We start from the raw sequence: 25063 nt of genomic DNA, 5'->3' as shown, positions 1-25063 counted from the left end.
CGTACATGACGCGTCCGCATGGATAAAGAAATATCCAATCGACGCGCACACGCACATGGCGCGTACGCGCCGATACCAACATATGGCCCACTTAAAGGCAAAACGCTGGGGGAAATTTCTGAGCTGCCCAGGCCCAAATCCAACTTGTTTCTGAGTGTATTTCATGCAGAATTTAAGTCCAAGCAAAGGGGGAGCAATTAGTTAGCCAACATAAACCTTTAGTTAGTTTTATAGAGAGAGAAGCTCCCTCTTCTCTCTAAAATTAGGTTAGGATTAGGTCAAATTGTCATGGATCCATGTTTAATTCCTTGCTTTCATCTTGTTTCTTTTATAATCTCTCATGTCTACATCTTGATTTTCTTAGTTGTAATGTTAATTTCTCATTTTGCTATCTTGTTTGTGATGATGAACTCATATTGGATTTGTTTTACAATTATTGTAATTTGGTGTTGATGTCTCTTTCATGTTGATTTTGCTTGCTATTATTGATTTCTTGCTTATGAAGTTATGTGTTTCCTTAATTTTAGCATTTTGTGATGTTTACTTTTATTGCACATTAGGTGTTTGATATAATGCTTCCTATAGTTTTTGAGTAGTTCTCTTGACCCTTGGCCTAGGCTAAGGGGATTGAGTGATCTTGAGTCCTTGAGCTTTGTTGAATTGGTAATTTTAGAACCCTTGAGGATCAATTTGATAACCATTGACTCTAGCCCACTACTAAGTCAATTAGTAGCTAGGTTGGGACTTATGGATTGATGTTGATCAAGCCATTTGAAGTACTCCAAGCCTAGGAGTAGCCATTACGTACTTAAGGCTTTGGTGAGTAGACCTAATGAGCTCGGTTCCGCATAATTATAAATGTTTGAATCGTGACAAGGATATTGATCTCAATTACCTAAGTCTTAGCCAAGAGTCCCTTATCTTGCTTCTTTTAATTGCTTGTTTGATTTACTTTTCTTGCCATTTATTTTATTGTCCCTTTGCTACTTCTGAAGCTCGGGATGGGGGTCAATAATCGCGCCAGGCTGTGGATCCTCAAGAGGCTGCTGAACCTCTGTGGCGGCCTGTGTCTCTGGTGGTGCCTTCTGCTGAGTCAGCTCCTCAACATGCTCCTCCTCCTGATCCTGCTCGTCAGAGGCGGGAGAGTCTGAAAGCAGAGGCAGCTCAATACCCTGTGATACGAACACCTGATCTATGCAGTCGAGACGTCGCATGATACGACGCTCGCTGCACTCCATGAAGCGAAACAGGCACTGCACTAACAGGTAAGTCGGCTCAAGTGCAGGTGGTGGTGGTAAGGATGCTGCGGCTGCTGAAGTAGAGAGGGGGTCCTGCTGCTGCTGCTGATGATGAGGGCTGAGCTGCCTCCACCACTACTCTGGCTCGAGAACGGCACTTGGGTGGAGGCTTCTCGTGCACCCACCCACCCCATGGAATGGTCACCTCCTTGTTGTCGTCATCTGGGGGTGGTGGTGTCACATCATCGTCCTCCCACGGGACATCAGCCAGCTCAATCATGCTAGTAACCAGTGTAGGAAATGGCAGTAGGCCACGAATGTGAGCACGCCACATACTCTGCCTAATCAGCCGGGGGAAGTCTACCTCCTTCCCCTCCATCACACACCCAATCAGAACCAGCATATCCATCGGGATCTCTGAGAAGTGAGTGGTGGGCAGGACATAATGGGCGAATATATGCTGCCAAGTCTTGGCCTCTCTCGACAAATAGGTGAAAAGCATCCCTTTGGGCTTCTTGTTAGTGGAATCCATCACCCAGGGAGCGTCAGGTGTGACAATCACGCGCTTAAGCGCCTCATAATCAAATGTCATGCAGTGGATGGCTACCTCTGCCTGCTGATAGGCGCATGTGCCATCACCCACCATAGGATCTGTGTTCTCGATGAGGATGAGCCAAAATATGAATTGCTTGCCCCGGGTCCAGAAGACCGGGTTTGTTTTAGGAGGGCTTTTGATGTGGACCCTCATTTCTTTTTTATCTATGAAAGCCTTTTTACCCGTCTGGGACTTTTTCTACCTTTTTCTGATTTTTGAGATCTCTGTTCTGTCTCACTGCCGCGTCGCTCCTACTCACCTTCACCCCCCAACTCTTGGGGTTTTCTGAAGATTTACCAACTTGTCAGCCAAGCACTGGATTTTTTGACCTCTTTGAAAATCTTCTTTTATCTTTTTCATATGACCAAGCCCTTCAGTGGGAAAAACAATAAGCAACAGTGGATTTCTTTCCAAGCTATTCAAGGCTGGAGAGTTTTTAACCTTTTTAATGAGTCCTTCCATGATTTTAAAAACTTCTTTTTCAAAGTTAAAGCCATAGAAGGTTACCACCCCTTTTTCCTGGATCAATCCTCTTCTCCTCGCTTTCCCCTTTATTGGTTGGAGGCTTCTCCTGTGGAGAAGTATAGTTTGGATGATCTGGACGAGGTTGAGAAGATTGTTATGGGGTTCTTCCGAGAAGTTTGGGGAAGGCCCCTTATCTGGACACAAAGAAATTCCTTCAGGGGTCCCCAAGTTTTGTTCGAACCCAAATAGGTAGACTATGTTGTTGTTTTATTTTCTCCGACTTGATTTTTTGACTTTCAACCCTTTTCGAGTTGTTATTTCTGACTTGTAGACTGATTCTTTTATTTTCTTCTTATAGAAATGGTGAAGAAGAACTCCAGTTCCTCCTACCAGAAGGTCCAAGATGCTAGAAAGAGGTCTCGAGCCCGAGTGGACGCTGCCAGGGCTGCTGGCACTCTTCCTCTTCCTTCTCCTCCTCCTCCTTCTCCTCCTCCTCCTCACAACTTAGGGACCTCTTCTCGTCCCATTATGGTATCCTCTTCTTCTGCTTCTTCTCTTCCTTCTCCTCCGCCCCGATCTTCCCCTGAACCAGAAAAGAAGAAGCGCAAGACTTCAGAGTCTGGCTCTTCTCTTGATGGGGAGGCTAAGTTTAATGGCCCCCAATTCGTTCGGAATTACATCTATCCTCATACTTGAATAAATATCGATGATGTTTCCATTCGAAACCATCTTAACATTCTGGTCCAGGGGAATGTCCGTGCGGCTGGAGTATTGACGATCGGATTTCTGCTAGTAAAGAATTTTACAGATAAAGTCTCGTTGAAAGTATAGTTTCTAAACCAACAAAGAATCCTTTCGTACAAAAATTTGGTTGTCACAAGTAACAAACCCCTAATAAAATTGATAACTGAAGTATTTAGACATCGGGTCATCTCTCAAGGAATTGCAGGGAAGTATGATTTATTATTGGTTATGGAAAAGTATCTTTTTGGATTTTTGAAATAGGGAACAAGGAAATAAATTAGCAAGAAAGTAAATTAATAATCATGAAAACCCTTGCAAGGTATGAGAACTGGAAATCCCATCCTAGTTATCCTTATCAATTGTGATGAGAATTGTTCATTACTCCCACTTAGTTAACCCTTACTAAATAAAAGAAAGTCAAGTGGACTAATTAATTTGATTCCTCAAGTCCTAGTCAACTCTTAAGGAAAGACTAGCTTTAGAGGGATCCAAATCAACCAGCAAATTCCAATTATCAATCAACAAAGGAGTTTGATAACTCAAGTGTCACCCATTACTCAATTCAAGCTAAGAATGTAAAAAGCTAAATTAAAATCATAAATATGAAATACCTCAAATTGTATTAAATATAAAATCAAATCTAACATTGGAAGGTTCATAAACCAAATTGGGAAAATAAGTAATTAACAAGTGAAATAGATAAACCAAAGCACTAGAAAAAGTAGAAGAGAAACTAAATTAAAGGAACATTGAACCTGGAATTGAGAAGAAGTAATCCTAAAACTAAGAGAAATCCTAAATCCTAAAACCTAGAGAGAGGAGAGAGCCTCTCTCTCTAGAAACTACATCTAAAAACCTAAAATTGTGAATAATGAATGAATGTTGTTCAATCACTGTGATTCCTCCATTCTGTAGTCTCTATTATGTGTTTCCGGGCTTGGGTTTGGGCCGAAAAGGAGCCCAGAAATTGATGAGGGCGAATTCTGCAACTTTCTGCACGTGGCGTCTGTCACGTGTATGCATAGGTTACGCGTGCGCATCATTTGGCGATTTTTCTTGTAACGCGTACGTGTCAGTCATGCGTACGCGTCAGTCATGCGTATGCGTCGCTCGTGTTCTGCGCTAGGCACGCGTCCGCGTCATCCATGCGTGCGCGTCGCTGCTTGTTTCTTAAATACTTTATTTTTCTTGTTCCTTCCACTTTTCCATGTTTTCTTTCCATCCTCTAAGTCATTCTTGCCCTATAAAGCCTGAAAATACTTAACACACATATCACGGTATCGAATGGTAATAAAGGATAATTAGAATTAACAGTTTTAAGGTCTAGGAAACATGTTTTCACATATATCACAGAATTTGGAAGGAATTGTAAAACCATACAAATTATATGAATAAAATAGTAAAGACTTGATAAAAACTACTCAATTGAGCACAAGATGAATCATAGAATAGTGGTTTATCAACCTCCCCACACTTAAACATTAGCATGTCTTCATGCTAAATTCAAAAGAAACTGAAAAAGAGTGAAGGCAGAATGGTGGAATTTATGCAATGCAATCTATCTAAATGCAAGCTACCTATATGAATCATGCAATTCTAATTACTATCCACATATATATATAAAGCTTACATGTGGTTAAATTGAGTCAGATTTTCAAGGAATCATATATGCACAACCAATGGCTAAATCATATTAAAACACATTCACAATTGAGTTGAGTTGATTAAAAGAGTTCATAAACTTGCAAGACAAACAGTAATCAAACATGGGTATATGGAGATGAGCTATTGAACCCTCACTGATTAGTGTATATGCACTCTAATCACTCAAGTGTATAGGGTAATCACTCTACTCTTTTCTAGTCATACTTTCTAAGACCTTGTTCCTCATCTAACCAATCAACAAATATTTAATGTACCAATGCAAACATCATGAGTTCTTTTCAAGGTTGTAATGGGACTAAGGTAAAGGTGAGGGTATATATATGGCTAAGTGAGCTATAAATTGAATCCTTGACTAGCCTAAATTTTTCACCTAACATACATATATTCTATGTACTTCTAAAGTTATGCCTAGCTACCCATAATTCCCACTTTCTCATCACACACTCATGTACCAAATATTTCTTTAATTTTACCCCATATGCATTGATCTTTTATTAAACTTGACATTGGGGTAATTTTGTCCCCTTATTTATTTATTTATTTATATTGTAATAATATAATATATATTTTTTTATTTTTTTTTATTTTTATAAACATAACATATCAGTGCATATGGTATTTTAATTATTTTGGTTTCACATGAGCATGTACCCAAATTCTAAATAATTTGTCAATTTAATACTTTTCTATCATCCTAAGTTCCCACGGTTCTTCACACTTAATTGATACACAATCTCTATCTTAAGCTAACCAAAGATTCAATTTTGGGGTAATTAATTTGTTTTTCTGCTTAAGGCTAGTGATGTGGTAAAATACAGAATAAATAGGGATTAAAAGGCTCAAAGTGGCAAACAAAGGTGATTGAAAGGGCAGGCTATTTGGGATAAGTGAGCAAGAATCAAATAATGACCTCAATCATATGCAAGCATGTAAATACACTAAACATTGGACATATAGAATGGAACAAAGTAAAGTCTGAAATTATAGAGAAGAAAACACACAAGAATAAAATATTATGGCTAAATAATGTAGACATGTAATTAAGCTCAAATCTCACAGGTTGTGTATTTTTAGCTCAAGAAACCATATATCAGTCATGTATATCATGCAAGTAAGAGTAAAGAGTTTCAACTCAAATCAATGTGAACCTTTGAATGGCTTTTATAAAAATAAATATATATTCCTTGAAAATGTCATCCATTGACCAACATTTATTACTATATATATATATACTAAGTGGATTATTGTGATTATGAAAACTTAAATATTTTCTAATAATTCATATTTCTCTATATCACAACTAATAAACTAAGAGTGCAAATCAAGCTAAATATCTAAGGTATATATAGCCCAAAGTGTAAAATGTAATAAAGTAGAAATAGACAAAATTACAGTAAAAAAAATGCGCAAGTACTGAAAGGAAAATAAGATAAAATAAAATAAAACAAAAATACAGAAAATGAAACAAAATAGGATGAAACGGGTCTGAAATAGTTCACCAAAATAAAGTCCGTCAGAGATGGCGACCTCCCCACACTTATATCATAGCATCGTCCTCGATGCTCAGTCAAGCCGGGTGTGAAGGGTCGTCACCTCTTGAAGGGTGCGCTAATGCTGCGGTCTCTGTGGGCTCTGGCTATGAAGGAGCCTGTGGTGCTGTAGACTGCTCGAACTGAGGCTCCTCGTGTTGGGGCTCTGCCTGCTGAGGCTCCTGGTGCTCATCCTCTGCCCGTGCATCCTGCTCCTGCTCATCCGCTTCCTCCTCAGATGGCTCCGATGGTGTGTCAGGCTCGGAGGGGATGTCAGTATGTCCTGATCTGATCATCAGCTTCAGATGCTCATAGCAGCACTTACTACGGCGCTCCATCCGATCCAGGCGCTCAAAGAGTCGGTGCACTAGGTGGTAGATGGGCTGGGAAGCGGGTGAGGGTGCTGTGGGTGTGGGTGGGGCAGTAGGTGCTGAAGGGGCAACAGAAGATGTGGCTGTGTCAGCGGAGGCAATAAGGGAAGGAGGTCTGTGGCCCAGAGCTTCGAACCTCTTGCCGTGTGGGATGATCTTCCTGCAGTCGGCAGCTGGGGGCTTCTCATCCTCAGGCTCCCAGGGTACCTCAGCCCGCCGGGTCATCTGAGTAATTAGATATGGAAATGGCAGAGTGCCTCGCACATGAACTCTAGCCATGGAGTGCCTGATGAACTGTGGAAGGTACAGGTCGTTGCCTTCCATAACGCACCAGATGAGAGTTATCATGGCAGCTGGCACCTCTGTCTCGTGAGTGCTCGACATCACATAGTTGCTTAGGATTTGTTGCCATATCCGAGCCTCATCATTAAGATAAATAATTTTTATGCCTTTTGGGTTCACTGTCGACTTACCCATTGCCCATGGGACAGCTGGATCAACGGCTATGGTGCGCTTCACTGCCTCCCAGTCAAAGCTCATGAACCTTATGGATTCCTCAGCCTTCTGGTAGCCATCTGGCTCGTCTGATTTAGGCTGGAAATGAAGAATATCCTCAATGGCCTCCTCAGTGACTAAAATCTATTTCCCTCTGAGTTGTACTGCATCCAGGGTCGTCTTATAATAGTTGCAGTATAATTCCCGAACCCAGGATGCATTAACCTCAGTCAAGTTTCTCTCTAGAAAGAACCAGCCTCTCTGTTTAATTTGCTCTGTAGTATACTATTGTAATTCAGGTGGTATTCAGAGGGTCTTTTCCAAATACAGGTGCCTCTTAGTCGCCAAGACCTCATATTTCAGTTCACAATAGCGATTTACAAACTTCATTGGATCAGTCGTAGGCACTAATTGATTTACTTTTTCCTGCGGAGTGAAGTTCTTCTCACGCCAGGAATCATCATGCAAAATATCTGATAAAGCCATAAATGTTTGGCCTCTTTTCCTTTTACCCGTGGTGGCCTTAGCCTTTCCCTTTTCTTTTGGGTCAGACATCCTGAAAAATAGAAATTCCAGGATACAATTTATCAAACTAAAGCAGAAAAATAGGAAGGCAAATAGTATGCAAGCAATATAAGCTGTACATGGCCAAAAGAGGAATGAAAATCAAAGCATGAAGTGAGTCAGAGAGATATAGAATTTTGGACTGTATGCAAGATAAAATTCAAAGAATTCAATTAAAAATCACAATCCAAAACTATTAATTGAAATGCGGACTGCTTGTTTGTCAGGAAACAACAATAAAGATGCCTTGAAAGGGGTTGAAAGGGATTAGTGTAAAACTAAGAGAGAAGTTAGAAAGTTAAGAAGTCAATGAAGTTAAGAGGTAAAAAGGGAAGTCAAAATTAGTGGCATGGTACTGTAGTTCCTAGCAAACAGAAGTTCACATAATTGAAGAACAAGCAACTCACATTCAAGCAGATAATGCAGAGTATTGATGATAAATCAGGTAAAGGAAGCACAAATAAAGAGAAGTAAAATCATCAACAATGCAATGTAATGAAGAAAGGAACCAAATGGAATGGAAATGCTAGCCTAGTGTCTCATAAAATGGCTTTGGTGTAAGCCAGGTAAATTGCATTGTCAAAAGTGCCAAAGTCAAATCATGAGTGAAAGTTAAGTGAAACAGTTTTTCAGAAAAAATTTGGGCAGTATTTTGGCAGTAAAAGGGACGTTCCCAGAAAATCAAACAGCAGAATGAACAATGTAAGCAACAGCAATTTCAAACAGAGTTAGCAGCTGATATGAGGCGCAGAACATTTGTACCAAACTAACAAGTAATATGGCAGTGAGCAGAAAAATTGAATCAATATAAAGTCAGGATAAATTAGCAACCAAAGCAGCATGGTTGAGTTTAAAGATGCAAGTGCGGAATTAAAATGGGAAAAATTGAATTTGAGCACTTTAGGAAGCAAATGAAATTTCAGAAAAGCAGCACAGAAACATGCAATAAGCCAGCAATTTCAAGTAGCATATGAATATTGAGATATGTTAGCAGCATGAAAAATAAGGTAATTCATGTGACTCAGACATTATAAAGCAAAACAAAGAAGCATGCTGGTGGTAAACTCAGTTTATCAGTTTGGATTTCTTATGAAGGCAGTAACCATTTCAAGCATTAAAACCATGTAAAACCAGAAGAATCCAGCAATTTAGCCAATCCAAAATAGCAATAGGCAGGTATATGCAATTAGCCTAGCCTCATCAAATTCAGAAAGCAAGCAATAGTAAGGGATTTGGATTCAAGAAAGTAAATTCACAGAATCAACAATGAAGATCAACTTGCAACAAGAATTTAACATCAATAAAAACTTAGATTTGAATTCCATTAAAATCATACATCAAGAATCCAATATCAAAGAACCAAATTTACTCAGATAGGATCACATCAAATTCAGATGATACGCAGCAGCAACAAGAAACCAATGTCAAAGGCAAACAAAGAACTATGGACATAGCATCAAATAACAAGTCAGCACAGGACAAAGCATGGACACAAACAGAGATGAATTAAGCATTTCAGTCAGCAAGAACGAAGCAGTTATCAGACCTAATTCCACTAACCACATCCTAGCTACCTAACCACCTAGAATCTACTACGAATCATGCATCTCTAACTAACCTAAATTGATCATAATTTAAATTATGCAAACTGAATACTTGAACAGAGAAAGAAGAGTGTAAAACGCAGAGGAGAGAGTAGCGAAACCTGGTGGGAAGTGATAGAAATGGAAACAAAGAGAAAGGGGGTGGTATGGCGGTGCTGGTGGTGGTGGCACGGTGGCTCCAATTCTGCCCGCGGCGGCTTGGGGTGGCGGGAAGGTGAGAGGGGCAATAGGGGGAAGAGGAGGAGAAGAAAGAAGAAGGGGGAAGGAAGGCGGTGTCGGTGGCGGTTCTGGCTTCGCCGGTGGTGGCCGCGGTGGTGGCTGGTGGCAGTGGTGGGTTGGGGGTTTGGGGGAGAAGGGAAAAAAAGAGATTGGGACGTTGAAGGGGGGAAAGAGGGGAGAGAGGGAGGAAGATGAGGTGGCGGTGCCGGTGGCGGTCTGGTAGCTGCGATGGGGGTTTGGTGGTGGGAGGTGGAGGGTTGGAGAGAGGAGAAGAGAAGGGGACATTGGGGAAGAGAGAGGGGGAAGTGACGTGAGGGAGGGCTAGGGTTTTCGCGTCAGGGGTTATTAAAATTTAAATCCACGCGTCTGCGTGGATCACGCGAGAGCGTGGATGAGGCAAAAATCCATCGATGCGAACGCGTGAATTGACCAGAATCGTGCTAATCCAGCGTCGTTTTGGCACAATTCTCTGTTTTATTTGAGGGGGAAAAAATTTTCATGCGACGCATACGCGTTGCGCACGCCCACGCGTGGTGTGCTAAAATGGAAGCGACGCGTTCGCGTCATTGACGCGCACGTGTGGGCCATTTTGTGCTCATCGCACACCAGCCGCACGATTCCAGCCCAACTTTCTGGTCGTTGGATGGAGACGCCGATTTGGGATGACGCCCACGCGTGGCTTACGCGCACGCGTGGTGTGTTTTTTTTATGCAGTATGCAGAGTGCAAAATGCATATGCTGAAGCAGATGTTATGAATGACACTAGGGAAAATAGAATAAAATAAAACTAAGAGTAAAACAAAACAAAATAAAACTAAGATTGAAAAAGAATGATCATACCATGGTGGGTTGTGTCCCACCTAGCACTTTTAGTTAAAGTCCTTAAGTTGGACATTTGGTGAGCTCCCTGTCATGGTGGCTTATGCTTGAACTCATCCAGAAATCTCCACCAACGTTTGTAGTTCCAATGGCCTCCGGGGTCCCAAACTAGGCACATAAAGCCTTCGAGCAAGTTAAAGCAAGTGCCAAAGCTCCAGGAGTGCTGATTATCAAAATGAATTCCGGGATCCCAAACTTTGCTTTTGTACCCGTCTTCGCTCTGATCTACATTGTTCCAGTCGAGTGGTACGCAATCTGAATTCTTACTGAAATACCCAAACATCTTCTGGAACCCATTCAATTGAGAATTATACCAACCTTTGTACTTCCATTTGGAGCGTGGAACCGTATTGAACCTTGCATGCCAACTTCTATTACTAACCATCTCCCTCTTACTCTTAAAGCCACAAAGAGCTTTAAGCTGGCCATCGGTTTCAAGTAAACCATATTCAAGTAGAAAAGTGAAGATAAAGGCTAAGGATTTTACCCACTTGAAGTTTGTATTGGGAGGTAATGGCCTTGGGAGAGGTGTTTCCAGTGGTCCTTCAAGCTCCACTCCCTTGTACTCTTCTATGAATTCTTCCACTTCCTTACAAACTTCTTCAACTGCAACCACGTCTTGATCAAAGTCTTCGATTTCTTCCCCATCACTCAAGTTATAAGTTGGAGGTTGAGAAAATTCTACCTCCACATCATCTTCATACTCACTTGGGGAAGATTCTTCAAGCTCAAGGAGTTCAATTTTAGATGCAAGTTCATCACTAGGAGAGCTTGATTCATGATCATCATCACCAAGGGAACTTGCTTCTTGATCTGTTCCGTCCAATTCTTCATAAGATTCATGCCTTGGGGGTTGTGCACTATCCTCCTTAGCATCAACTATAAATTTCTGGACGGAATTCTCCACAACTCTTGATTTCCATGGAGGTTCAGCGTCACCTAGGTCTTCAACCAATTCTTCTTCTTCGATAATTCCGGCTTCCTCTACTTGTTCCAGTACAACGTCATGCTCCTTACTGTCCACCAGAGTTTCTAGCATCTCCTTCATGCTACGTTCTTCATTAGATTCTCCACATGATGCCATGGGGGTTCCTTGAGTGTCCGAACGTCGGAAAGCTAATTGATTTATCGCTTGCTCCAGTTGATGAAGGGTTGCATGAAATTTATCCATTGTTTCCTTGAGACGATCTTGTAATTCTTGGGTCGATGGATATGGACATGGTGCATATGGAAGTGGTGGTTCTTGGGAGTAATTGGATTGAAATCGGGGTGGCTCTATATATGGTTCATATGGCTCATAGGGTGGCTGGTTAGGTGGATAAGGGTTAGGGTCATATGGAGGTGAATGGTTGTAGGTGGCTTGTGAGTATGGCGGTTCAAAATTGTGTTGAGGAGGCGGTTCATAGGCATCTGATGGGGCTGGCCGGTAACTACAAGGGGTCCACCATATCTATCATCTTGGTACGCACCTCGAAATGGCTCTTGACCATAGTAATTTGGTGGAGGTGGGTTGTCACGAAGGGGTCCACCATAACTATTGTCTTGGCATGCATCGAAGGATGGTCGTTGTCCATGGTATCTTGGAAGGCGTTGTTGCCGAGAGGGTTGATCAAATCCTCGTGGCTCCTCCCATCTTTGATTCTTCCAACCTTGATGCCTGTTTTCATTATAGCTTCCATTCCTTACAACAACATTGGAACCAAACTTAAGGCCAGAGGGGTGAGAATTCATAGTAGCTAATAAAAAAAATTAAAAACAAAAACAAATAAACAAGCAAAAGCAAATATTTACAATGACCAATAATAAGGCACATGTTTGCAAATCCCCGGTAACGACGCCATTTTGACGATCGGATTTCTGCTAGTAAAGAATTTTACAGATAAAATCTCGTTGAAAGTATAGTTTCTAAACCAACAAAGAATCCTTTCGTACAAAAATTTGGTTGTCACAAGTAACAAACCCCTAATAAAATTGATAACCAAAGTATTTAGACCTCAGGTCGTCTCTCAAGGAATTGTAGGGAAGTATGATTTATTATTGGTTATGGAAAAGTATCTTTTTGGATTTTTGAAATAGGAAACAAGGAAATAAATTGGCAAGAAAGTAAATTAATAATCATGAAAACTCTTGCAAGTTATGAGAACTGGAAATTTCATCCTAGTTATCCTTATCAATTGTGATGAGAATTGTTCATTACTCCCACTTAGTTAACCCTTACTAAATAAAGGAAAGCCAAGTGGACTAATTAATTTGATTCCTCAAGTCCTCGTCAACTCTTAAGGAAAGACTAGCTTTAGAGGGATCCAAATCAACCAGCAAATTCCAATTATCAATCAACAAAGGAGTTTGATAACTCAAGTGTCACCAATTACTCAATTCAAGCTAAGAATGTAAAAAGCTAAATTAAAATCATAAATATGAAATACCTCAAATTGCATTAAATATAAAATCAAAGCTAACATTGGAAGGTTCATAAACCAAATTGGGAAAATAAGTAATCAACAAGTGAAATAGATAAACCAAAGCACTAGAATAAATAAAAGTAGAAGAGAAATTAAATTAAAGGAACATTGAACCTGAAATTGAGAAGAAGTAATCCTAAAACTAAGAGAAATCCTAAACCATAAAACCTAGAGAGAGGAGAGAGCCACTCTCTCTAGAAACTACATCTAAAAACCTAAAATTGTGAATAATGAATGAATGTTGTTCAATCACTGTGATTCCCCCATTCTGTAGTCTCTATTCTGTGTTTCTGGGCTTGGGTTTGGGCCGAAAAGGAGTCCAGAAATCGCTGAGGGCAAATTCTGCAACTTTCTGCACGTGGCGTCTGTCACGCGTACGCGTAGGTTACGCGTGCACGTCATTTGGTGATTTTCCTTGTCACGCGTACGCGTCGCTTGTGTTCTGCGCTAGGCACGCGTCCGCGTCGTCCATGCGTGCGCGTCGCTGCTCGTTTCTCAAATACTTCATTTTTCTCGTTCCTCCTTCCATCCTCTAAGTCATTCTTACCCTATAAAGCCTGAAAATACTTAACACACAGATCACAGCATCGAATGGTAATAAAGAATAATTAGAATTAACAGTTTTAAGGTCTAGGAAACATGTTTTCACATATATCACAGAATTAGGAAGGAATTGTAAAACTATGCAAATTATATGAATAAGTGAGCAAAGACTTGATAAAAACTACTCAATTGAGCACAAGATGAATCATAAAATAGTGGTTTATAAAGTATGTACCAAACTGCTTGATATTTTTGAGAAGGCTCCCCTCATCTCTTTGGGTTCTACCCAAAAAGTTGAGGAACTAGAGGGGAGGATTTTTCTTTATCAAGAAGAAGAGAATAGGCTTAAGGAGGAGGTCGCCGAGCTGAAGGAGGAGAAGGATCGCCTCCATGAGAGAGAGAAGAGGTTGATGGGCCAGTGTGCCATGGCTAAGGGCCTTAAAGAGAAGGCGGAGTAGAATTATGTCAGGCTTTTTGGGGGACTTAATAAAGGAACTGGCAAGATGTCGGGAGGCTTTCCAGGAGCTGGTGGATTCGGTGGCTGAGGGTTCAGAGGAGGCGTGGAGGATTTTCAAGGAACAGGTCACGGTCATTGCCCCTGACCTAGATCTTTCTCCTCTTGACCCTGACAAAATTGTGGTTGATGGGGCCATTGTCTCTCCTCCCCGACCTGAAACTGACTCCGACTTCAAGACGAGGGGGCAGAGGATAATGAAGCCCCCTCCTCGAGGAGACCTGCCGAGTTTATCTGGGGTTCCTTTGTAAGGTCCTGACCAGCCTGCTCCGTCCTCCCCTAGTGCTGTTCTGACTTCTCTCCCTGTGGATCCTTCTTCTGGTGGTTGTGACCTTCCTGCTGGTGATGCTGATCTTCCTGCTAACTGAAATTTGGTTATTGGGGCCCGGCCTGTGGGCCCCTTGTTTTTTAAACAATTTATTATTCTGCTTTGTGGTAATTGGCTCCTGACACTTCCTGGCCTTTTATGGCCGTTAACAAAATATTTTGTTTAAAAATACCCTTTTTTGGATAAGGGTTTAGGATATCTTGTTTAAAAATACTCTTTTTTTTTGGATAAGGGTTTAGGATATCTTTGGTGCATGCTTTCTGTCTTGAAAAACTTTTCTGATCTCTTTGCTTTGGAAAATCTTTTATCTTGGCTGGCTGTCTTTTGTCTAACTCATTTTGAATTTTTTAAAGACTTGAGACAGCCTTTGCCTTTGATTTTTGATGGATTTTCTCTTTTTGTATCCCATGTACTCAATTTTTGTTTTTTTGAGTTTCTGTAACTTAGGTTATTTTCACGATGCATTTCCATTCTTCTCGGTCTTGCCGACTTGTAAGTCGATAAATATCCGAGTTCATCATGATCTACTTTTATAACCTCTTTACGCCCACTTGTACCTCGTCGTTGTATCCTGACGACCTTCTAGGTCGGTTCATGGGATTTTCACGTTTTTTTCAAGCTTAAGTCGGCGCGTTTCGTAGAAAGAGTGATAATAACGTAAAAGGGATTTAAAGAGATATGGAGAGAAAAGATCTTTATTTATTCACAAAGGTACTTTTTGCTACTAAGGGTTTTGACAATTTGTTGCCCCTTAGTCCCCATTTTGATGCCTCGTTAAAAATCCCCTTCAGGAAAACCTTTTCTTTGGGAAAAAACCATGAAGTTGGGAAAAGAGTACACCAGGGAATGGAGTTCACTTTTAACTATAGTACCTTTTCATATTACAAGCATGCCACGAACTAGGTAGCTCGGTGCCGTTTAAGTCGGTCACCTTATAGTAGCCCTTTCCTAAGACCTCACTAATTTTGTATGGTCCTTTCCAATTAGCAGCAAGCTTTCCATCCCCATATTTGTTGACTCCAATGTCATTTCTGATCAAAACCAGGTCGTCTGGGATGAAACTTCTTTGAATGACCCTTTTATTATATCTGTTTGTCATCCTTTGTTTCAATGCTGCTTTTCTTATCTGGGCTTGTTCTCGGACTTCAGGGAGTAGCTCAAGTTCTTCTTTGTGCCCCTGTATATTTCCAACCTCGTCATAGAAGCTCACCCGTGGACTTTGCTCGTTGATTTCAACTGGTATTATGGCTTCTATGCCATAAGTAAGTCGGAAGGGTGTTTCCCCTGTAGCAGACTGAGGTGTGGTTCGATAAGCCCACAGTACTTGAGGGAGTTCTTCAACCAAGGCTCCCTTCGCGTCCTGCAACCTTTTCTTCAAACCTGCCAGTATAACTTTTTTGGCTACCTCGACTTGTCCATTCACTTATGGATGTTCTACCAAGGTGAACTAATGCTTGATCTTCATACTGGCTACCAGGTTTTTGAAGGTTGAGTCGGTGAACTGAGTGCCATTATCAGTGGTGATGGAGTGAGGTACTCCATACCTTGTGATAATATTTTTTTAAAGAAATTTCCGACTTCTCTGGGCGGTGATGGTGGCCAATGGTTCTGCTTCGATCCACTTCATGAAATAGTCTTCCCCCACTATTAGGTATTTTACTTGTCCAGGCGCTTGGGGAAAGGGTCCTAATAAGTCCAATCCCCACTTCGCAAAAGGCCATGGAGAAGTTATTCTAATGAGCTCTTCGGGGGGAGCTACGTGGAAGTTTGCATGCATTTGGCATGGCTGGCACTTCTTCACGAATTCTGTGGCATCTTTCTGCAAGGTCGGCCAGTAGAACCCGGCTCGGATTACTTTCCTTGCTAATGACCTGGCTCCGAGATGGTTTTCGCAGATACCATTGTGAACCTCCTCTAAGACTTCTATTGTCCTTGAGGTTGGGACGCACTTTAATAATGGTGTTGATATCCCCCTTTTATAGAGGATATTTTTCACCAAAGTGTAGTTTTGTGCTTCCCTCCGGATTTTCTTGGCCTCTTTTTTCTCTTTGGTTAGGATGTCGAATTTTAGGTATTCGATTAAAGGGTTCATCCATCCGAGGTCTAATCCAGAGACTTCAAGGACGTCTTGCTTGGCCTCTGTTTTTGTCACAGAGGGTTCTTGGAGAGTTTCTTGCATCAGGCTTCTATTATTCCCCCTGGTTTGGTACTCGCTAGCTTGGAGAGGGCGTCTGATCTGCTGTTGAGATCTTGAGTTATATGCTTGACCTCGGTTTCTGCAAAGCGCCTAAGATATTCCAAGGTTTTGTCCAAGTCCCTCTTCATATTGGGGTCTTTATCCTGATACTCTCCATTTATTTAGGAGGTCACCACCTGAGAGTCGTTGAATATCACTACTTTCGTTGCACTGACTTCCTCTGCCAGCTATAATCCTGCGATCAAGGCTTCATATTCTGCCTGATTGTTAGAAGCTGGAAATTCAAATTTGAGGGAGACTTCTATTTGAGTTCCCTCTTGGTTGGCAAGTATTATGCCTGCACCGCTTCCAATTTTGTTGGAGGATCCATCTACATATAACTCCCATGTAGTGGAGGCTTCCTCTTGGTCTCCTGCATATTCGGCCATGAAGTTGGTGAGGCATTGGGCTTTTATTGCTGTCCGAGTTTCGTACAGTAAGTCGAACTCGGATAGCTCTATTGCCCATTGAACCATTCTACCCACAATATCCGTTTTCTAGAGGATTTGCTTCATGGGCTAGTTCGTTCGAACTCATATTGTGTAAGCTTAAAAATAAGGCCATAACCTTCGAGAGGCTACTATTAAGGCATACGCAAACTTCTCGAGTTTTTGATACCTTAATTCAGGGCCTTGTAGGACTTTGCTGGTGAAGTATACAGGATGCTGCCTGACCTCGTCTTCCCGTATTAGAGCTGATGCCACAGCTTTGTCTACTACGGACAAATACAGGATGAGTTCTTCCCCAACTTTAGGTCGAGTCAGAATGGGAGGTTGGCTTAAGAACCTTTTGAACTCCTGGAATGCTCCTTCGCACTCAGGAGTCCATTCGAATTGGCATCCTTTTCTTAGTAGAGAGAAGAGTGGTAGGGACCTTAATGCTGATCCCACCAAGAACCTGGAGAGGGCGGCAAGTCGGCTGTTCAGCTGCTGGACCTCTTTTAAGCAAGTTGGACTTTTCATTTCTAGGACTGCTTTACACTTGTCGGGATTAGCTTCGATTCTCCTTTGTGTAAGCATGAATCCTAGAAACTTTCCTGCCTCCATCGCAAAGGTGCATTTTGTAGGATTTATCCTCATCCCATGCATCCTTATGGTACTGAAAACTTGCGAAAGGTCAGTTAGGAGGTTGGCCTCATCCTTGGTTTTCACTAGCATGTCGTCTATGTAGACTTCCATCAATCCCCCAAGGTGAGGTTCAAACACCTTATTCATCAGTCTTTGATATGTAGTTCCAGCATTTTTCAGTCCAAAGGGCATGATCACATAGCAATAGTTTGCCCTAGGCGTGATGAATGATGTTTTTTCTTGATCCAGCTTATACATCGGGATTTGATTGTATCCCGAGTATGCATCCATAAATGATAAGTACTGATACCCTGAGTTGGAGTCTACTAGAGTATCAATGCTTGGAAGTGGATATGGACCTTTGAGACACGCCTTGTTCAAGTCGGTGTAATCAACGTACATCCTTCACTTGCCGTTTTGTTTTTTGACCAGCACCACATTTACCAGCCACGCCGGATATTTGACCTCTTTGATAAACCCGGCTTCTAGGAGGGCTTGCACTTGTTCTTCCACTACTTGAGCTCGTTCAGGTCCAAGCTTCCTTCTTCTTTGCTGAACAGGTCACGAACCAGGGTATACTGATAGTTTGTGCGACATGAGTTTGGGGTCTATCCCTGGCATGTCGGAAGCTTTCCAGGCGAAGAGGTTGGAATTTTTTCGTAGGAGCTTTATAAGTTTTTCCTTCAAATCTTCTTTCAGGTTGGCTCCTATGTTGGTGTTTTTTCCTTCCTCTTCTCCGACCTGTACTTCCTCAGTTTTTCCCCCGGGTTGTGGTCGCAACTCTTCCTTGGCTCGGACCCCTCCGAGCTTAATTGTGTGTACCTCCTTGCCTTTTCCTCTCAGGTTCAGGCTTTCATTGTAGTATTTTCTTGCCAATTTCTGGTCTCCCCTGATGGTTGCTATTCCCTCTGGTGTTGGAAATTTCATGCAAAGGTGAGGGGTGGATACCACTGCTCTGAACCGATTTAGGGTAGTTCTGCCGATTAGGGCATTGTAGGCTGACCCCACATCGACGACTATGAAGTCAATACTCAGAGTTTTGGATTTTGCCCCTTTTCCAAAAGTTGTGTGAAGGGGGTATGAATCCTAGTGGTTTTATTGGTGTATCCTCCAGTCCATACATGGTGTCAGGATAAGCTCTTAACTCCTTTTCATCCAACCCCAGCTTATCGAAAGCTGGTTTGAAAAGGATGTCGGCTGAGTTCCCCTGATCTACCAGGATTCTGTGAAGATGGGCGTTGGCAAGGACCATAGTTATCACCATTGGATCATCATGTCCAGGAATGATTCCTTGCCCATCTTCTTTGGTGAATGAGATAGTTGGGAGGTCGGGGGCCTCACCTCCGACCTGGTAGACTTCCTTCAAGTGCCTCTTGCGAGATGACTTTGTGAGGCCGCCTCCACCGAATGCCCCTGAGATCATATGTATATGTCTTTCTGGGGTCTGTGGTGGTGGATCTCTTCGATCGTCGTCATCTCGCTTTCTTTTTCCATGGTTGTCCGACCATTCCATGGGATATCTGTCAAGCCGACCTTCCCTGGCCAGCTTTTCTATCACATTTTTAAGGTCGTAACAATCATTTGTTGAGTGAGCATATATCTTATGGTACTCACAATAGTCGCCACGACTCCCCCCCCCCCCCTTTTATTTTTGATGGGTCTAGGGGGTGGTGGCCTTTCAGTATGGCAAATTTCCTTGTATACATCAACTAGGGAAACTCTTAGAGGAGTATAGCTGGGGCCGACTTTCTCTTTTTTCCTGGGCTCTCATTCTTTCTCTTTCGATGAGTGAGAGTGTCCAAGTCGCCAGCTCGGCTCTCGCAATCTGGCGTTTTCCTCCATATTGATGTACTTTTCAGCTCTCTCCTGTACATCACTTAAGGAGGTCGGGTGCCTTTTCGATATGGACTGGGAGAAGGGACCTTCTCGAAGTCCATTTACTAGACCCATAATTACTGCCTCCGTGGGCAGGTCTTAAATTTCCAAGTACGCTTTATTGAACCTTTCCATGTAGTCCCTTAAAGGTTCTCCGACCTCCTGTTTTACTTCCAAGAGGCTCGGTGCGTGCTTTACTTTGTCCTTCTGGATGGAGAATTGTATCAAGAACTTTCGCGAGAGGTCGTCAAAGCTAGTGACTGACCTTGGGGGAAGACTGTCGAACCACTTCATCGCTGCTTTCGTCTAGGTGGTCGGGAAAGCCTTGCAGCGAGTAGCATCAAAAGCGTCGGCCAAGTACATTTGACTTTTAAAGTTGCTTAAATGATGCTTAGGATACGTGGTCCCGTCGTAGAGGTCCATATCAGGGCTTTTAAAGTTCCTTGGAACTTTTGCCCTCATTATGTCCTCGCTGAATAGGTCTTCTCCTCCCAAGGGAGAATCCTCTCGGTTGCTACGGGAGCTTCGACTTTTGAGAGTGGACTCCAGCCTTAAGAGCTTTTCTTCTAACTCCTTTCGTCGCTCTATCTCATTCCTCAAGTTTCTCTTTGCCTCTCGCTGTCGTTCCAGCTCTTGTTCCAACTGTTCCAGGCTCCCTTGGTGGCCTTGGAACAATCCCATGAAATCAGCCGCATGGGGTTGTCCTTCCTTTCCTGATTCACGCCCTTCAGAAGATTTTGTTTTCGGATTTTTCAGTCCTGAGGTGCCTTCTTTATGCTGATTGGTCACGCCTTGGTGAGCGTCGACATCCTCATTATTGTTTCCAACGTCCAAATTCTCTTGCTCAGAATCAGACGCTGTGTGGCCATCTTCGGGTGAATTGTCCGCTATTATTGGTTGATCTCTCAGGTCCCCGGCAACGGCGCCAATGTTACGATGGGTAACCGGAGATTAGTGGGTTGAACCTGTTGGGTTGGCCCAATCGTCTGAAGGAGGGAGCCCTTTGACTAGGTTCGCGTCTGGGAGCCTCCGTCCGACTTGTGTACGTGCGAGAATGGGGGGTGGTACCTGCAAAGACACTCCGATGTCTAAGTCAGCAAGGGTCTAAGCAAGTTTAAAGAGTATTGGAACTTAGAGATACCTGAGGGATGTCAGTGTATTTATAGTGGTGAACCAATAACTACCGTTGGAGTAGTTCTACCTTTTAAGGAGGATAACCGTCCCTTTATCTTAGGGAAGTTGAGATATGCCTCCTGGAAGTGGGTTGAGAGATTTTAGGAGCATTTACTTATTTAAATAGGTGTTATCTGCCAGCTAATCTTCACTCCCGACTTCCTTAGAGCAAGTCGTGGTTAGATCCGACTTCTTGAGAGAAGGTCGGTGTCGAATGAGGGCCAATTTTTGGATTGGACCTTTCGTTTGGACCTGGGCCTTAGTGTTGGGTCAGAGTATCAACAGTTATTTAATTATATAAATTTTTTGTACTATAATCTATAATATTATAACAGAATTAACATAATTTTAAAAAATTTATATTTTTGTAATATTATTACGGATATAAATACTAATAATTAAGATATTATCACAATTTATCTAAAATTTGTTATATATATATATACACACACCGTATCTCGTGTCCCACAAAAATTGAAATTAGCGTATGTGCTTTTATGTCATGTTGGGTTTGTCTCTATGTATATATTTTATAGTGTACATTGTACAATACGATATATATATATATATATATTTTGTATATTATACTGACGTACATACAATAATTTTTATAAAGACCGGCCTGATCCTTTCAAGCTTTTTATTAGAACAATAATGTATAAAGCGATTAGTAGCTGAGAGTTCATAGTTAGCTAGTAAGTATTATGATGATAATTTCTGTAAGAAGAGTGGTAGGGTCAGTAGGTTTTGTAATTTGTAGTTATCAATTAGTCATTATTAATGTTTTTAATGGTGTAAGATTTTATTTATTGGTATAGAATTTTTTTTTTTTTTTTTTGCTGATTAAGTGTTGACCAAATTTTAATAAAAATACTGGCCCTAGATTTTCTCATTCTGTATACATAGTATCTTGTATCCATTATACACAATTAAATACACTAAACTATTTTTTTAATTAATCTTCTCTCTTGAGTGGTTCTAGCACTTCTTAATCATTATTGATCTCCTGTATGATATAAAATTTTCTTGTCTTCTCCAATCTCCACAAGTTTTCCATAACATGGATAACTTTTCATGTTAAGTTTTCAGTTTTCTCTTTACTCTATTTCGATTGTCGAATATTCTTTAATTCTCCTTTTCCTCACTTTGTCCCATACCACTATATTTCTGTACTTTCAAACCTCCATTTGCTGAGTAATGTCAAGCTCAGGAGGACTAGATCGACCGGCTTTAGTAATGATCATCGTGGGTGAGTTTAATTTTATTTAACTATTGTTTTATAACCATGATATCTTAATTAAGTTTCCATATTTAATGATTTGGCCATCATATTTCTCGTTCAATTCACATTTTGCAGGAGGGATTGTGATCTTTATATCACTTTGTTTAGCAATATGTCGTGGAAGGATTAAGATTGTAGGTATACAAGTGATTCGGGATGCACAATTTTTAACTCACACTATGGATAAATTTCTGAATGACATTGAAAAGGACAAGCCATTTAGGTTCACTACTCAACAGTTAAAGATTGTAACTGATAACTTCTCTTATTTATTGGGATCTGGAGGTTTTGGTTCGGTATACAAAGGAGTTTTTAGTGACGATACCATTGTAGCTGTGAAGGTTCTGTTTAGAAGTTCTGACAAAAGAATCCAAGAACAATTTATGGCTGAAATTGGAACTTTAGGTAAAGTTCATCATTTCAACTTAGTTAAACTATTCGGATTTTGTGTTGAAAAGAACTTGATTGCAATAGTTTATGAGTACATGGGAAATGGCTCTCTTGACAAGTATTTATTCAAACAAGTTAAGGCTTTGGAATTTGAAAAGCTTCATGAGATTGCAATTGGAACAGCAAGAGGCATTGCTTATTTGCACGAAGAGTGTCAACAAAGAATAATTCACTACGATATTAAGCCGGCGAATATTCTCTTGGACATGAATTTCAATCCTAAGGTCGCGGATTTTGGATTGGCCAAGCTCTGCAACAGGGATAATACTCATATATCCATGACTGGAGGCAGGGGAACCCCCGGTTATGCTGCGCCGGAGCTTTGGATGCCTTTCCCTGTGACTCACAAATGTGATGTTTATAGCTTTGGGATGTTGTTGTTTGAAATCATTGGTGGGAGAAGAAATGTTGATACTAATGTTCCGGAAAGCCAAGAGTGGTTTCCAATGTGGGTTTGGAAAAAATTTGATGGTGGAGAGTTACAGAATTCAGCATTAGTGTCTGAATTATTGTTGGAGAAACATAAGGAGATGGTAGAAAGAATGGTTAAGGTAGCTTTGTGGTGTGTTCAGTATAGGCCAGAATCAAGGCCTATGATGAGTGCTGTTGTGAAAATGTTGGAAGGTTCAGTAGAGATTTCTCAACCTTTGAATCCATTTCAATACTTGATGGACAATGGTTTTGCTACTCTTCCACAGCAATATTCATCAAGTAATTGCAATGCTACAACTGCAACTACAAGTAGTTATTGTGACTCTTCTGTGATTGCTGTGGACTCCAATATTGTAACTGCTCATTCAATTTAGTGCATGATGAAATAATAAATAAATGTATTGATGCATAGACTTGATAATAATTTTCTAAATGTTATATTGTGATTTTGTTGTTTTTAATGTTAACATCAAGTTAATTTTTTTAAATGAGATATCTCCGGTTTAAATCTTATGATCTCTGTATCACAACGGAAGACAAAATAGAAATAGAGAGAAACTGAGAATCTTACGCCGGCCGAGACACAACACAACACAACACTCATAATTTCTATTTACTATTTGATTTGATATATATGTCCTTTGTATGAAGAAGCTACGGAACACTCGATGAAGTAAGCAACGCGTTTTAACTATAATATATAATATTAATAACAAGCATATATCTATATAAAGCATATAATAGTAATAAACATCGGCTTTTAAGAGATTTAATATCCACAGTCACCAAAAAAAAAAAGAGATTTAATATCCATAATTTTACATATATAATATTTAAGTGTAATTTTGATGTATTGATATTTTGATAGCGTAAAATATTTTAAGCAGTCACACAATTATATTATTTACATAATTAATATAAAAAGTAATTATTTTTATTGATGTTATATTACGTAATTGGATACATAGGTAAAATTATTTTATACTAACAATATAATAAAATTAATTTCTAAATATTTATAATTATACATTTGTTGTATCTAATAATATTATTAATTATTGTTAGGAAATTATTTAATTTTTTAGTTTGTTTGTGAATAATACATATATTAATTATAATTACAAATGATGTTATTTTTAAATTAAATGACCTATATAACGGTGATCTTATTTATTGTTATAAATGTTAAATTGAATAAGTCATAATTATTTTTTATTTGGAATTAAATGAGAATAAAATAAGATATTATTTTTTTGGGCTTTAAATACTATTTTTATCTGGGTTTTAGGAACAGTGACTTCAGGATTTTGGTCTCCAATATATCAAATCTTAACAATTTTTTTTCACGAAAGAAGTTGCAATTTAGCGGCCCTATTAGAGATAGAGAAGATTTTGATTGAGGAAGATTGAGGCAACTCTTCCATTAATTTCTAATTACGCTTATGATATATAATTTTTGTAATTCAATAGGGATAATCTGGATTATAAAATAATTTATTTTAACATTATTTTAATAGTAATTAAAAAATATAAAATAAAATAACTTTAACACAAAAATTTATTATTTTTTATCAATAATTATTAGATTACTAAACTAAAAAAATTTAAATTAACGGTGAAGTAACGACAAAAACTAATAAATTCTGATTATCCTAGTATTTCTGTTTCAAGCTTGTTAACGAAGAATGCTAGGGGCAAACAAAATTTGTAATGTATAGCCATCAATTAGCCATTATTAATATTTTTAATGGTGTGAGATGACATCTAATAATGTAAGATTATTCATTTTCCTTTTTATGATTAAGTGCTGACCAAATTTCAATAAAAATGTTCTGATCTTGTATGTCCGTAAGTATTCGGTAACATGGATAGCTTTTCATGTTAAGTTTTCAGTTTTCTCTTAACTATATTTTGATTGTCGAATATTCTTTAATTTTCCTCTTCTTCACTTTGTTCCTTACCACTATATTACTTTAGTTGAAAGTTTCATTTGCTGAGTAATGTCAAGCTCAAGAGGAGATTTAACTTAGACTCTTTGGATTTTGTGAAAAGAACTTGATTGCAATAGTTATAAATATACGGGAAATGGCTCTCTTGACAAGTATTTATTCAAACAAGTTAAGGCTTTGGAATTTGAAAAGCTTCATGAGATTGCGGTTAGAACAGCATGAGGCAATGCTTATTTGCATGAAGAGTGTCCACAAAGAATAATCCACTATGATATTAAGCCGCCGAAAATTCTCTTGGACATGAATTTCAATCCTAAAGTTGCGGATTTCGGATTGGCCAAGCTTTGCAACAGGGATAATACTCATATATCCATGACGGGAGGC

At 40.1% G+C, this 25063-nt stretch overlaps 1 protein-coding gene across 1 annotated transcript; it reads left to right on the top strand.

Moving 5' to 3' along the window:
• The first annotated feature begins 21266 nt into the window (after positions 1-21266).
• On the top strand, positions 21267-23238 carry LOC112741854 (rust resistance kinase Lr10). Its single transcript, XM_025791008.3, has 2 exons — positions 21267-21815; positions 21924-23238. Exons 1-2 carry the CDS (start codon positions 21764-21766, stop codon positions 23102-23104), a joined length of 1233 nt encoding a protein of 410 aa, XP_025646793.1. The 5' UTR covers positions 21267-21763; the 3' UTR covers positions 23105-23238.
• The last annotated feature ends 1825 nt before the right edge of the window (positions 23239-25063 follow it).

This window comes from Arachis hypogaea, chromosome 14 (genome assembly GCF_003086295.3).
Source record: "Arachis hypogaea cultivar Tifrunner chromosome 14, arahy.Tifrunner.gnm2.J5K5, whole genome shotgun sequence".
Classification (NCBI taxonomy): domain Eukaryota; kingdom Viridiplantae; phylum Streptophyta; class Magnoliopsida; order Fabales; family Fabaceae; genus Arachis; species Arachis hypogaea.
This window is presented reverse-complemented; position numbering and strand designations above follow the sequence as displayed.

Coding starts and splice junctions, on each gene's coding strand:
- LOC112741854 (XM_025791008.3), top strand. CDS start 21,764: ATGTCAAGCTCAGGAGGACTAGATCGACCGGCTTTAGTAATGATCATC. Junction 21,816..21,923: donor TTTAGTAATGATCATCGTGG/GTGAGTTTAATT, acceptor CACATTTTGCAG/GAGGGATTGTGATCTTTATA.